Here is a 13874-nt window from a genome sequence, read left to right as displayed (position 1 = left end):
TAAAAACACAGTTCAAGGTACAAGATATAAATCAAGGAAAGGACTGACCATCTAAGTAGAAGATAAAATGTCTACACAAAAGAGAGACTGGACAGCTTGGGTCAGGCTCTTAACTGGAGATGTGCTCTGAGTAAATTTCTTGACAGTACCCTAAGAGCCACAGGTTTCCCCAGCACATAGCAAAACATGCTTAGCATGTTCAAGGGGCTGTCAAGGCTGGGTTCTCTTAATGTGTTCTGCATAAGGAGCAAGATGGTCCTGGCAGCAGACAGGTCAGACCACTAGTTTGTTGATGACCAGGTAGATGTTGGAGTAGTTGCAGGCATAATGAACTTCACTGTGGATGTATGGGGAGGGGAGTCATGAGGTGAGGGTAGCTATTGGGGAACTCCAGAGATCTTCAACCACTGTATGAGGTTCATTGATCTTCACCCACTGTATGAGGTTCATTGATCTTCATTCACTGTATCAGCTTCATGGATCTTCATACATTGCATCTGCCTCATGAATGGTCGCTATTCATTTGAAAAGATTGTCTGAATGGCTCCTGCTGTAGCCTGTTATCCACAGGAAATGGGAAGTGCCCCAACTGGACTGGACTCCTTTGCAGATGTGGGCAGCAGGTGGGTCACCTTTTTGGAGTCCATTCTGCTGGTGCTAGCAAGAGGCAGTAAGTTCCTTTTTATTAGGGTGTCTTTTTTTTTTTTTTTGTCATAGCAAAAGAAATGGTGCTAAAATGCCACAGACTAAAGGACATATCACTCCTCCTAGAGGACAGTCTCTTTCCTTCGAGAATATGATGTGTAGTGAAAACTCTCTTCTGCTCTGGTTTTTAGAGGATCGGTTAGCTAAACTATGGAAATGTTAACCCACACCAGGACAGTATGGAAATACAACTGCAGCAGGAACTGCAAGGCTGAGTGGACCGTGTTGCTGAGCCATCTTGTACCCAACAGTGTCAGAGGCTGTTCTTGAGAACATGCTGACTCCAGTCAAACATGAGCTCAGGTCTCACTAGGGTCTTTGATGAGACAGTGCCTGCTTCTTGGTTCAGGCAGGCTCACCTCAAAGAATTAAGGCCCCAGACCCTCAACAGCCACCCATGTCGTTGCTCTGGGCCAGTGGATCCCATGTCCCTTGCTTTTTTTTGCATTGCAAAGAATGACAAGCAAGAAGAATAGAAGAAAAGCTAGCAAATCCTTATCGAGGTGGAGAAATCAGTAAACTCACAAGGGATCTGCCAATCTGGCCTTGGCTGGACCCCCTTTTCTACCCAGAAATTAAGCCTGGGGGGAGCTGGGTAGGAGATAGATCAAGGCTCAGAAAAAACTTGAAAATAGGAGGTCAGATGAGGACTGAGGACGACTTACCAGAAGTTCCAAGGATGGGGGGTGGGGGGACACACGGATGGACTGAGATGGGAGTGTCAAAATGAGGGAGGGATTGAAGAGTCAGGAAGTCAGGTGGGCAAGGGTTGGGCAGCCATTATCAGAACAAAAGCCAGCCAGCCAGTCTGTCAGTCAGTCATAATCTTAATAAATTGGGCCTTCTACAATTCACAGCTTCTGAGTTAAATGTACAGAAAATGGACTTTTTAATCACATAGAAGCTGTGTCCTCAGAGCACGGTCCAGTACTCATGGGCCGGAGGATAGTTTCTGAGCTAATTTCACAGGTATGGGGGGAGTCTACTCCCCATTCATGTTGTGTCCATGGGAAGGCTTCCTGTCTGCAGATGACTCCTTCTGAGATGAGTTCACTGAGAAACCACCCTTGACAGTTTGTAAAGGTTTTTCTCCAGAAATTTCTTATCTAGCTCTCTCTCTCTCTCTCTCTCTCTCTCTCTCTCTCTCTCTCTCTCTTCTCTCTCTCTCTCTCTCTCTCTCTCTCTCTCTCTCTCTGTGAGAAAGAGAGACAGACAGACAGACAGACACAGAGAAGGAGAGAGATGGAGGCAGAGACAGACAGACAGACAGACAGACAGACAGACATTCTCTGTGTAGACCTAACTGTCCTGGATCTTGCTCTGTAGTCTGGCTTTCCTCTGGCTCCCTATGCTGGGATTAAAGTGAGCCACCAAGCTCAGCTAGCCAGGCTTGCTTCTTAAGCAGGCTTTAATAAGACCCAGTAAAATCCCCATTAGGGCCATTAAGAAACTATGGATGGGGCTGGAGAGATGGCACAGCAGTTAAGAGCTGGTACCACCTTTGCAGAGGACCTGAGTTCAGTTCCTAGCACCCACACTGGGTAACTCACAACTCCCTCTTAAGTCCAGTTGGAAGGGATCCCACACTTTCTCTGACTCTGTGGGCCCTATATTCAAGGACACATACCCACATACAGAAGCAAACACAATTAAAAATAATAAAAGTAAATTTAAAAAAAACTCTATGGAGAGAGGAAGGTATGGATGGTACCTAGCACTTTCTTTGCCCTGCATTCCTGAGGCTGAGACAGGAGAATTGCCTCACGCTGGAGGCTAACCTGTGCTTACCAGTGAATTTCAGGCAAGCCTTGGCTGCACTTAAGTATGGTCTTAAACAAACAAACAAACAAAAAAACCAGAATAAAAACAAATAACTATGTAAGGAAGAATAAAGATTTGTCCTATACCAAAGCTCAAGCTATCTGACCTTTTCCCAAGTCAAAAAAAAATATTTTTTAAAGAATGCTTATTGATCTATTTACATGTTTTATTATCATTGATATTGTTGCGTTTTTCCAAGTTTTGGATTTTCTTTGCCTTCCCGGAGGTGTTTTCTGGCGCGGTGTGCCTGGGTTGGTGCATCTGTACAATTTCGTGGAGGCCAATGGGGACCCGGAGGCCTGGGATGGTGGGTGCGCGGTGCCTCCTCCTGGCTTCCTGCAACGTGGACGCGCGCGCGCGTGCACAGCGGTGGCGGCGGCGACGCGCAGGACCGGGCCCACAAACCGGGGCTGCGGTGGGCGGCGGTCTTGCACCCCGCAGGTCGCACGCACCCGGCTTCCTCCTTCCGGCGTGGCTGCATCCCTGCACCCTGCAGGCGGGCGGGTAGCGGCGCGGAGGTCTGGGCGGGGCCGGCCTCCCTGGCTCCGGGGACGCCCACAGGCCCCGTGAGGCCGGAGAAGAGCTCCGGCGGCGGAGAGGATCCCGAGCGCCCGTGCACCAAGGGTGAGCTGGGAACCCAGGGGTGGAGGGTCTCAATGAGGTGCTGTCCCCCGCCCCCATGCCGGTGGACAGAAGGATGGTGGAGTCTGTTTTCCTCGGCTAGCTACCTCGGTAAGTGCTGGGGCGACTTAAAGACATCGCTGGATGGAGAGATTCCTGGGAAGAGCCTTCATCACTTAATTATGCAACGAAGCAGCGTCCTTGTGCCCGATGCTTTGATGAATGGAATCGGTGATACTTGAACCATCCATCATCTACCTTTGCTATCCTGGGCTGGAGACTTGCGTTTGTAAATGGGGGCTGGGGTGGAAAGAGGAGAACGTTTTCCCACTTGGGTCCCGGGAGCATTCGGGGAAGGAAGACTGGAGGGAGGAACCTGTGCAGCCTTTCCGAGGGAGCGCATGGTTGAGCATGGCTCCTGGGGCTCTAGGGGAAGGAGCTCTGCCTGCAGGTCCTGCACACTGGCCCTAGACCTTCTCCACCAAGAGGTCTGTCAGAAGTTGGAGGTCTAGGCATCGATTACTGCACTTTCTGGCTGGAAAGATGAAACAGGTTTTCCAAAGGCTGGTGCTTTTTCGCTCTCCAAGTCCATTCAAGACAGGAAAGGGCAGGGCAGTGAATACAAAGCAGTTCAGCCAGGTTCTGGTTAGCCACAAGGAGTTGGGATATTGCATTGATCTGTTGGAACTGTCAGAGTAGGGAATATCTTGAGACCTTCTTAAAATGAGACAGCTCAACTTCGTTCCGGCCTGCTGCTCACCAGCCACGACTTCATCTTTTTTAAGTGACTGGGTTAAAAAGAAAAGACACAAAGAAAGAAATGGCTTTCTACCTTCCGAGGTCCCCAGGATAGTTAGGACATAGTTTATCTTGAAGCAGAGTTGAAATTTCAAGACGAAAAGAAAAATTATGAATGTTTGCTCTTGACCCTGAAGAATAGAAGAAATTCCCGAGAAAGCCTTATCTTCCCGGAAAGGAAAATAGGGTTCTGTTTGGTTTTTGTTTTTGCAAAGTTGAACAAAGAGCATCAGAAAACACTTAGAAATAATCTGTGCCACTTGCAGTAATATTTGGGTCATTTCTGAAGCTCGAGGAGATTATAGAGTGAAGAATTAGGAGAGAGCCAGGAATGCAGTGGGGAGGAGGACTGTGTAAGACCCTAAACGTGAGACCTTCTGAACTAGTCTGTTTTCTCTTCACACAGTCTAGAACTGTTTAAGCTATGTGAGGTGAAATTACCTTTAATTTTAATACTGAGGTGTTTTTTTTTTTAGATTGAAGTCTATTGTTTGTTTATTCTGCCAACGATCCTATTAAATCTGTGGTTTCTCTAATCCTATGAGGTTGATGTTTATCCCATTATCATTTATTTGTCAAATGACTTTTGTCTAGAATCTACCGTATGCTAAGTAAAGCTTGACAGAGCTCAGAGTGTGTCTGTCATTGGAATAGCTCATGGTGCCGTATAAAACTTATTTACCCAACATCTAGCAAATAAGACAATGGGATTGGATTATTCTTGGTACAAATATTTCATTAATAATTTTACTTTTCATACTAAATCACAGAGAGTACTCTTAAGTAGCTGGCACTTATGGCACATTTGAAATAGACTCTTGCTTGTGAAGAAATACAGATGCAACCTGCTTTCTGTGAGGAACTTGTTCTAGAAATATATACATGAATATTCCAAGTGACTGTTTCCCAGTAGAAACTAAGTCATATTAAGAAAATTGACCTAACTTTGAGTGGTGGTTTTGTTACTTGGTTTTGGTCTTTTGTTTTCGAGATAGGGTTTATGTAGCCTGTTCTGGCTTCAAGCTGTGCAGCTAAGGATGGTCTTGAATTCTCACTGTTATTTCAAATCATCCTACACAGTGACAGAGGAACCATAAACCACAAGAGGAACAAGGACAGCATGGGAATGTGACGCCTTCAAACACAGGCCGCAGATGGTCCGTGATGGAAAATGTGAACCCGTCAGGTATTTAAGATCATGGCTACTCAATATCCGTAGTGCCTTCTTTCTGTCCTGTATAGACATCTCAGGGAACTTAAGCACCTGGTGATGAATATGTACATGCACACTTAGGAATGGTTCCTTAAATAGAATAGGGGCATGCATTGCAGCTAGCACTGGGTTAATACCTGATGTACTGTCTGTCAGTGTTCTCTGTTACTCAAAGCTTCTGCCTCAGCCACTCTTGTATCTCTCACTGGACAGAGTTAGGATCTTTTCATCTGCTAACCAAGGAAAACCTTCTGAGGCAGGATTGGAAGAGACCGCAGCAGAGAAGACAAAGGAAAATTCTGAACTGTGAGCACTGAGAATTTAAAAGCTCGATGGTCTGTAATACAACTGTCTATATAGACACATTCATACACTGTTCTGTGCTTTAATAAGTTGTAGTTTGATAAGTTTCTTGCTACATCACACTTCAAAATCTAAAAGTATGGCAGGGCAGATAATATCCCGTTGTACCAGCCTCTGGGTTTGGTTCTCTTCCCAGTGTCCTTCCAGGCCTAGCAGCACCTTGCTATATCCAGATTGTATGAGGTTTCCTTTGTGTCTGGAAGTGTTAAAAAAAAAAAAAAGTTCAATATTGTAACTGTGGAGTCTGAGCTGTGTGTGGTGGAGTAGCATCCTGGCTTCCACAGTGTCCACAGCTGTGTCTTACCAGGGGCATTGACTTCCTTTTGCAATTCTAGAACTTAGACTTCCCATTCAACTCTTCCTCATTTGCTCTATTTCTCCTTTAACCAGTTTTGGTTTTAATCAAAATTAGTTTTCTTATAGCAGAGTATACATTCAAAGATGCAGCTTCAGTCACTTTTTACCACCCAGGTGTTTAGGTCGATTCACTGTAAACACGGAGCTGAAATCTGCATACAGTCTTGGTATGAAAATGTTCAGGGTCATTGTCAGGGCTGGCGGATTGTTCTTTCCCGTGTTTATAATTGGTGCATACTTTCACTCTTATCTATTTTGCACATACTCTGTGCATTAGTGTGTGCACTCGGGAATCTGCCTGTGAATGTGTGTGTGTGTGTCTTTACAAGTATGTGTGTGGCAAAACACAGCATGTGGAGGTCAAAGGACAACTTCTGGGAATCAGTTCTTTCCTTCCACCATAGAGATCCCAAAGATTCAACTCAGGTCTTCAGGCCTGTCCATCACATTTACTCCTAAACCACCTCACTGGTCCAATTTGTGCATTTTTAAAGACTGACATCAAAGAATTGAGAGTCACACCAACACTAAAGCAGAGAAGCTGCAGTGTATGGCAGGCCAGCCCCTTACTGAGTAAAACGCTGATGGTATGTTCCGGAAGTCCTCAGAGCGCTATCAGCATGTGAAAAGGAGTCGATCAATTGGGGTGATAGAAACATATTCAAGCTTAGAGGGAGATGCTGGTGTTTGGCAAACAATAGTCTGCCGAATAGTAACTTTATGTCTTTTAAACTAGCACTGAAAAACAAAGACAAAACGCTTAGGTCATTCCTCACTTAGTTAACTGAAAAAAAAAATTTTTTCCCGTATCTTTGAGATCATAGGTTCAGACTAGTGAGCCATGGTAGAAAACAACAAAACAGAAATCTCATCTCAGCTGGAGAGATGAATGGTCATCTGCCACCCTACAGAACCGGGGAGTCTGGGATCTGGCCTGTGCTCTGTTATCAGGGCTGCCTGAACTGGTCCTCAGTAAGAATGGCCATGCCTTGCTAGTCTCATGGATTACTTGCTCCCTGCGTACACCTGTCTGTCTCTTTGCCCCACCCTTGAATGGTGTAGCCAGCAGCTCTGCATATTTGCTCTAAAGTACTTAGCTTCTCCCAGTTCCCTGGGTGTGGCCCAGAGATGGTGTCCCAGGCAAGTGGGCATGCCCAGCGTTAAGAGTGGTGGCAGGCAGGTTCTCCACTAAATCCACCTCGCTGAAATGTCGGCTACCTTTTAACTAACACCGTTCTTTCCCCGAGGCCCTAGCCTTCCCGCCCTTCCTCTTTTTAGTTACTGATCTGCACAGACCTCTCACCTAGTGCATCAGCTTCTCTCTGAGCATTCAGTCCTGGATTGGAGAACATGCGTCACTGTTCTGCAGGGTTCAGAACAGCACTTGGTATATTCCTGAATGAGTGACTGGCTAAAGCCTGTATAAACAGAGTTGACTCGGCTTGTGTGCCACAGGACCTTTTTAAAGAGTCTTTTCTAAACCTTTTCTAATGTGATGGATGGGATCAATCTGGATCATATGGCAGGAGAGGCTTTGTGCTTCAACAGCAGGGGAACATGGACAGCTGAGACAAATGAATCTACGGGCATCCCTTTTTTAAAATGCAGGAGAGAGAAAGGTGTATCCAAAGACAGTACCTGCACTGTGTCTGTCACTGATGATGACATTCTTGTGTGTGCTGCCTCTCTTTTGTTTGAAAGAGAAAAGAGGTGCATGCATCTTGTGGGCTTTGTTGGTTTTTCTCCCCGGCTCTCTTCCTCCGTACAGTCACCAGTTCTGTGTGTGGATTTTCAGAGCCCACCCTCTGGCTTGTTGGCATCTTGACTTGTGTGTTGCTTAATGACCAGAAGGAGGAAGGCTCTGAAGATGGATATGCCAGCTCCCTGGAGCTGGGGCTCTGTGTGCAGGAGCACACTGTGTCCAGAGCCATGTGAGGCACAATCAACTCTGCCACCACCATTAGCTGCAAGTGGCATAGTGGGATTGTATTGACTTCTCGAACAACGGGGAGTTAATTACAGCAAATGCCAGGCCTTTTGAAGGCTATTTATCACCTGGTTACAGGGAAGCACTGGCCTTTAGTGGAACCCTGAAGGAAAGCCGCATGCCAGGTCCTGGTCCCCTTGCAGATGGACACTGTGAGCCTGGACCTTGACAGCTTGGGATGGTGGCAAGCCCCAGGGAGAAGACCTGTATTTAGGGACATGGTTCGGAGAATAGGGCATCCTTAGAGAAGTGAGGCTGTAGGAATTGGGGGTACTTTTTTTGTTTAGAAAATAAGGTACATTGTCATAGGGTTTCTTTCTCTATGGGCAGCAGATCGTAACTCTACAATGTCTACTTACCCATAGATGGGAGAGTTGGAAAGCAACTCTACTCAGGGCAGTGATGGAACATGGTCTTAGATTCTAATTAAATCATTTTTCAGCCATTTATCAAGAACACACTTAATTCAGAGCATCAGTTGGCTGTTGTGGCTCCGGTCCTGAAAATGGGGGAGAGTAGCCATTACTCTGGAATATGCCAAGGATTCGAATTTTAACGAGATCCCTAGGGGATTCACATGGACACTGAAGTTTGAGGGAAGCCTGGTGGGTAGAGGATGGCAAGACCAGCAGTCCCCTGTCTCAGCTGGTCAGGAGAGGCTTGTACAGAGCTTGGAAACCTGCTTTGACATCACCGCTATAGACTTGTCCATACCTGGGGCATTGCTGTTTGTCAAGATCGATGTAACAATTCCAACATAGAGCCAAGAGTGACAGCCGCTGGCCTCAACATGAAGCCAGACTCATTAGTTAGCTGCTGCTGTAATCAGCATGGAAATCACACCATAGCGAGCTAGGCACGCCTTTCTCCAGGACCCATCAAAGCCTTACATACCATATTCTGTGGATCTTTTTACTAGCTCACTCACTGGTGTGGCAGGAGTGGGGCATGCATGCATGTGTGTACAAATATAGTGAGCCCAGAGATGAACTTTGGGTGTTATTCCTTGGTTTTTATTTAATTGATTTAATGTAGCTTATGGGTATGTATACCATAGGTATTCAGTGCCTGAGGCAGCCAGTAGAGGGTATCTGATCACCCTGAAATTTGAGCAGGAAGCAGTTGTAAGCCAATAGGGGTGCATACTGGGAACCAAACTTGGGTTCTCTGCAAGTGCAGCAGCTGCTAAGCCATCTTTCCAGCCCCTACCTTGTTTTGCTTTTACTCTTGCTTTTGTTTGAGACTGGATCTTTCATTGACCTGGAGCCCACTGACAGGTTAGGATGACTAGCTGGTATGCTCAGGGACCTTGCTGTCCCTGTCTCCCCAGCACTGGGATTGCAAGCCTGCGTCTTCATGCTCAGCCCTTCTGTGTGGGTTCTGGAGATCAGACTCTGGTCCCCATGCAACAAGCACTCGGCTGCCTGAGCTTCTCCCCAGCACCTCACTCTGGTTTTTAGAGATAGCGGTATAGAGCAAGCACTTGGTCAGGTTTATACTGACTAGAATGCCCCCTCCTCTGCAAACGGAAATGGACCATCGTCAAATTAACATTTCCTCTGTATATCTTTGAGCTTTAAAACAAAATTTAAGATCAGACCAACCCACTCCACCAACCCCCTTTTCCATATGTCTCTTGTCCATGTCAGGAAAAAATGGGATCCCGTAGCAACCATTATGGCTGGTGTTTGCTGAGTCGAATTTACTCTGCCTCAGCTGGGTCTTGAGCCACACGAGCCCTTCTTCTTCTTAAGTAAATCACAAGCGTGTTTCCTGGCATGGAACCTGTCCTTTTCCCTCCTCTGGCAAGGGCCCTCTGCCCAGCTCATACCCTCCTGCAGTTTCTTACAGTACCACCTCTTTCAAGTATCATCAGGTACCATCTTTCCACTTCCTGTGTGTGTGTTAGACTTGAGATTCTATAAGGACACAAGAGACTGTCGTATCTCTAACCCCATTTTATCAGATGAAAGAACATATGCTTTCATGGTGAATTGGAGAATGATCTCTTTTTTAATTACTTTGTCCATTAAACTTGCATACACAAACATATGTCCATGGCAAAAAGATAAAGTAAAACACAGCTGTCACTTCAAAGGAAATAAGATATAGTTGTTCTGGGGATCGGGAGATGGCTTAGCAGTTAAGAGCACTGGCTGCAGCCGGGCATGGTGGCGCACGCCTTTAATCCCAGCACTTGGGAGGCAGGGGCAGGCGGATTTCTGAGTTCGAGGCCAGCCTGGTCTACAGAGTGAGTTCCAGGACAGCCAGAACTACACAGAAAAATCCTGTCTCAAAAAACAAAACAACAAAAAAACAAACAAACAAAAAAAGAGCACTGGCTGCTCTTCCAGAGGACCCAGGTTCAGTTCCCAGTACCCACATAGCAGCTCTGCGATTCCAGTTCTGGGGGATCTGACACCCTCCCATGAACGCAGGTAAAAACCCCATGTACACGAAAATAAATTATTAAAGAAAGTTGTAAGAACAAAGAAATAGCTGTTCTATGGATGAATATGAATGATCATAGCCTGGGGACAGTGATTCAGATACCACGTTCTAACCAGTAACAGTCTCATCAAGTTTTATAGAACAAAGAAAACCACACATCAAGACCATTTTCAAATACATCAACATCATTCGGGCTATGGCAAAGTAGGGCAATCTCTGCTATAAGCCTCCGTCTGATGCTAGCTGGTGGCATTTTTAGCCTTCCAGTTGGCGGTAGTTAGGAGTCTGACTATACAGTCACAAGCATGTGAGGTTCACACAGAGCTGAGATGTACATGAGTACTTAACATGCTGAAGATTGTCCAAGGTAATTTGCCTGGAGACCTGTGGCAGTCTAGCGCTCTGTAGTCACTGAAGCTTATTTTATTGTCTTAAAAAGATTTATTATGTCTGTGTATGTGTGTGTCTGTGTGCTTGTATGTGAATGTGCAGGTGCCCACAGAGACCAGATGTTGGTGTTGAATCCCCTAGAGTTACAGGTGACTGGGGGCTACCCAGTGTGGGTGCTTGGAACTGAACTTGGGTCCTCTAGAAGAACAGCCAGTGCTCTCAGCAGCTGAGCCGTCTCTCCAGCCCCTTGTTGAAGTTTTAAATCAGAACAGTTAACATTGGTGTGGCTTCCCCTCCCCCCACCCATGGGAACTTTCCAGCCATCTGACATCTAAGGGCCCTGTGTTATAAAGAAGAGTAAGTAGGAACCGAAGAGAATGTGTTTTTGAGAGAGGGCCAGGCTGCAGTGGCACTGGCTGGCTCACACTGTATACACCTGGGAGCCAAGGTCCGGTTTATGTTTTAACCCTGTTACCATGACTCACAGCGGTTTTCTCTTGTGTCTCTGTTAACCACTCTGTTTTCTCAACTATACGCCATGAGGTGAGACGCTAAATATTGTGTGTCTCCCCCTCCCTGGTCTAACCTGATGTTGTGTGCCAGAGGGTGAGCCCCTTGGGCAATAGAGTCTTCCTTGCCAGCCTGATTTAACTGCCTCCCCGGTCTATCCTGTCATAGGAAAAAAAAAAAAAACCCACTGCCTCATCTGAGGCTTTGTGTCTGGTATGGTTAAAGTAAAGTAACTCAGACACACTGTAAACCTGCTTACAGCAAGCGCCCTGTTTCCTTTAAAGAAAACCCAAATACTTTCAACAAAACCATAGTGTAATGTTTGAGAAGGGTGTTTTTTTTCATATTATTCTCTACAATTTAGGTGTAATTGCTCATTTTTTTAAGCAAATAAAGACTAAGGAAGAAAAATATGTATTTGCTAAGTATTCTGATGTGCATTGACTTTGCCAGCTTGTCATTTTTTCCTGGCTAGAAAAGTACTTACTTCCTTTTCCCAAATGGTATGTGGTAAAGAAACCGTGGCCAGTACTAGTGAAGTAGAAAGAATTAACCAGCATCAGGTACATGCTCATTGGTGGCATTCTTTGACATTTTTTTTTTTACTGTGAGAAAGTTTTGTGCTATTGAAAAAAAGCTTTTAAAACACAAATATGTCTAGAGTAAAAGTAACTCTCCCTCAACTGTCTCAGGGTATTCTTCTGTGTGTTCTGGGTGTGTATAGCACATAGCCACATTCTCTCGTAAAGTAAGCATGCATGTTGTTTTATTAACAAATAGGATCAACTGCAGTCCTATAACTCCCTTTTCTACATGCTGATGGTGTATGTCCACACTGCTTCTTTCCAATAGGCTTGCCATGTAGCATAGCGTTTTCTTCAAAATTTGAAGTTTTTGGATCCCCACAAGATTTCATAACTCCCTCATCAGCAGTTTAAAATTTTATTTTTATTTATGTGTATGTCTGGGTCCGTGTGAGTGTGCGCACATGAATGCAGATATTGACAAAGGCCAGAAGAGGGCATTGATGGATCTCCTGGAGCTGGGTGACAGGAAATTGTGAGCTTCCAGATAGGAGTGCTGGGAACCAAACTCAGCTCTTCTGGAAGAGCAGCAAAAGCTCTTGCTATCTCTCCAAATCAGCAGCATGTTGTAAATTCATGGTGATTCAAGCTCATGTACATACTGTGACTTAGAAAGTATAATCTGATTTCGAGTAATGTTGAAGTTCTAAGAACCGTGGATGTTCTGGTGTCAGTTATTGGGCATCACACTGGCAGCCTCTCTTGTGTGGACGCTGGAGTCCCAAATCTTCAAGGTGGCTTTGTGTTTTAGACAGTCGCAAATATTGGCAAGCTGCTTCCCGAGTGCTCTGCATGCTGTGCTTTTCGTGTTGCTGGTGCAGTAATTGGTCAGCATGGGCTCATACCCGGGGAGGGGGAAGGGGCAGCAGCTGTGCTTAGTAAAAAACAGGGGCCGCCAAATGAGAGAGACCCAAGTTGGGACATCAGTGGGCTAGTGATGAAGGAAGCTGACCCTTCCTCTACTCATGGTGTCATGAGTAGATCTTGAACATGAATTGTAAAAATGGTCATGGGCCAGCAGCAGTCTACTCTGGGCATCTGTTCTTGAGACGCTAGTAAGAACTTGGTGCTGGTGTTCTTAGAGGACCAGTTTGAAGAGGAGTGAACATTTGCGCACATAAACTTTCTAAGTCTTCATGCCCCAGAGGAGCCCCTTGTGTCTTAAGGAGGGCAGTAGGTAAGCTGTTAAGTAGGCAGGAAGGACCTAGGAGCCCTGCATATACTTCTCTTCCTCTCCCAAGCCTGCTCAGTAGCTGGGCTGGGAAGGGACCATCTTAATGTCAGCTCCGAGAATGTTTTACACACATTGTGCTGTTGCCAGGTAACTGTGGAGATGGAGTTTAGACAGAATACTAACACACATTGCACTGAAAATTCAATTTTGTGGAAGATAAAAGAGTGCATTGGATGTTTCTATAAGTTTCATGATCGGTCTGGGGATAACCGCAACAGGCTCTTCTGTGGGAGCCCCGACATGTTGGCACATGTACAGATGGCAATGTTGTTATAGGGATGAGACATTTGCTGCCCAGACAGCCATTCACGACATGTCTGTAGCCACCCAGCCAGACATGCCCTAGTACCAGCCCTGGGGGCGGAGGTGGGAGCTGATTTAAGAAAGTTGCAGGGCAGGCATGGCTGGGCTTTCCAGCCTCTGGCTGTGGAGTTCCTCCCTGCAACACCAGGTATGTCATCCAGACTCTGCACTGCAGAGAACTCTTTCTCCATCCTTTCCAGGCTCCATGGGAACACAAATGAAACCTCTTCAGAAGACCATTTTCCACTGAGATTAGATGCTTTAACTATCAGCCCTCAGAGCCTGATGCCAGGCACAAGGGTGCTTAGGGACCAGAATGCCCAGGTGGTACATGAGGAATGAACAAAGCAGGAGGCAAAGTGGGCAATGCCTGGGTGTTCCGTCACCTCCACAGAGTGAGCGAATCTGTGGTGGGGAGGGGGAACTCAGTCCATCATCTGTATTCCCTTGCTCACAGTCCATGACTCAGGAGAGTGGGTCATTCAGCACAAAGGCCTCTTTGTTCTGGACCACACCTAGCTCACGGAGACTCACTCT

At 46.0% G+C, this 13874-nt stretch overlaps 1 protein-coding gene across 2 annotated transcripts in view; it reads left to right on the top strand.

Moving 5' to 3' along the window:
• Positions 1–3056: 3056 nt before the first annotated feature.
• Positions 3057–13874, top strand: part of Chst10 (carbohydrate sulfotransferase 10) — a 30277-nt gene continuing 19459 nt past the window's right edge. For both annotated transcript variants that reach the window (XM_028775509.1, XM_028775510.1), the window contains exons 1-2: positions 3057–3150; positions 5026–5131. In XM_028775509.1, the coding sequence (XP_028631342.1) occupies positions 5110–5131 (22 nt within the window). In that variant the 5' untranslated portion in view covers positions 3057–3150; positions 5026–5109. The remainder of the gene's footprint in view (positions 3151–5025; positions 5132–13874) is intronic.

The sequence above is a fragment of the Grammomys surdaster genome, unplaced genomic scaffold (genome assembly GCF_004785775.1).
Source record: "Grammomys surdaster isolate TR1022 unplaced genomic scaffold, NIH_TR_1.0 255, whole genome shotgun sequence".
Classification (NCBI taxonomy): domain Eukaryota; kingdom Metazoa; phylum Chordata; class Mammalia; order Rodentia; family Muridae; genus Grammomys; species Grammomys surdaster.
The sequence above is the reverse complement of the archived record's forward strand: the minus strand, read 5'-3'. Positions and strand labels throughout refer to the sequence as shown.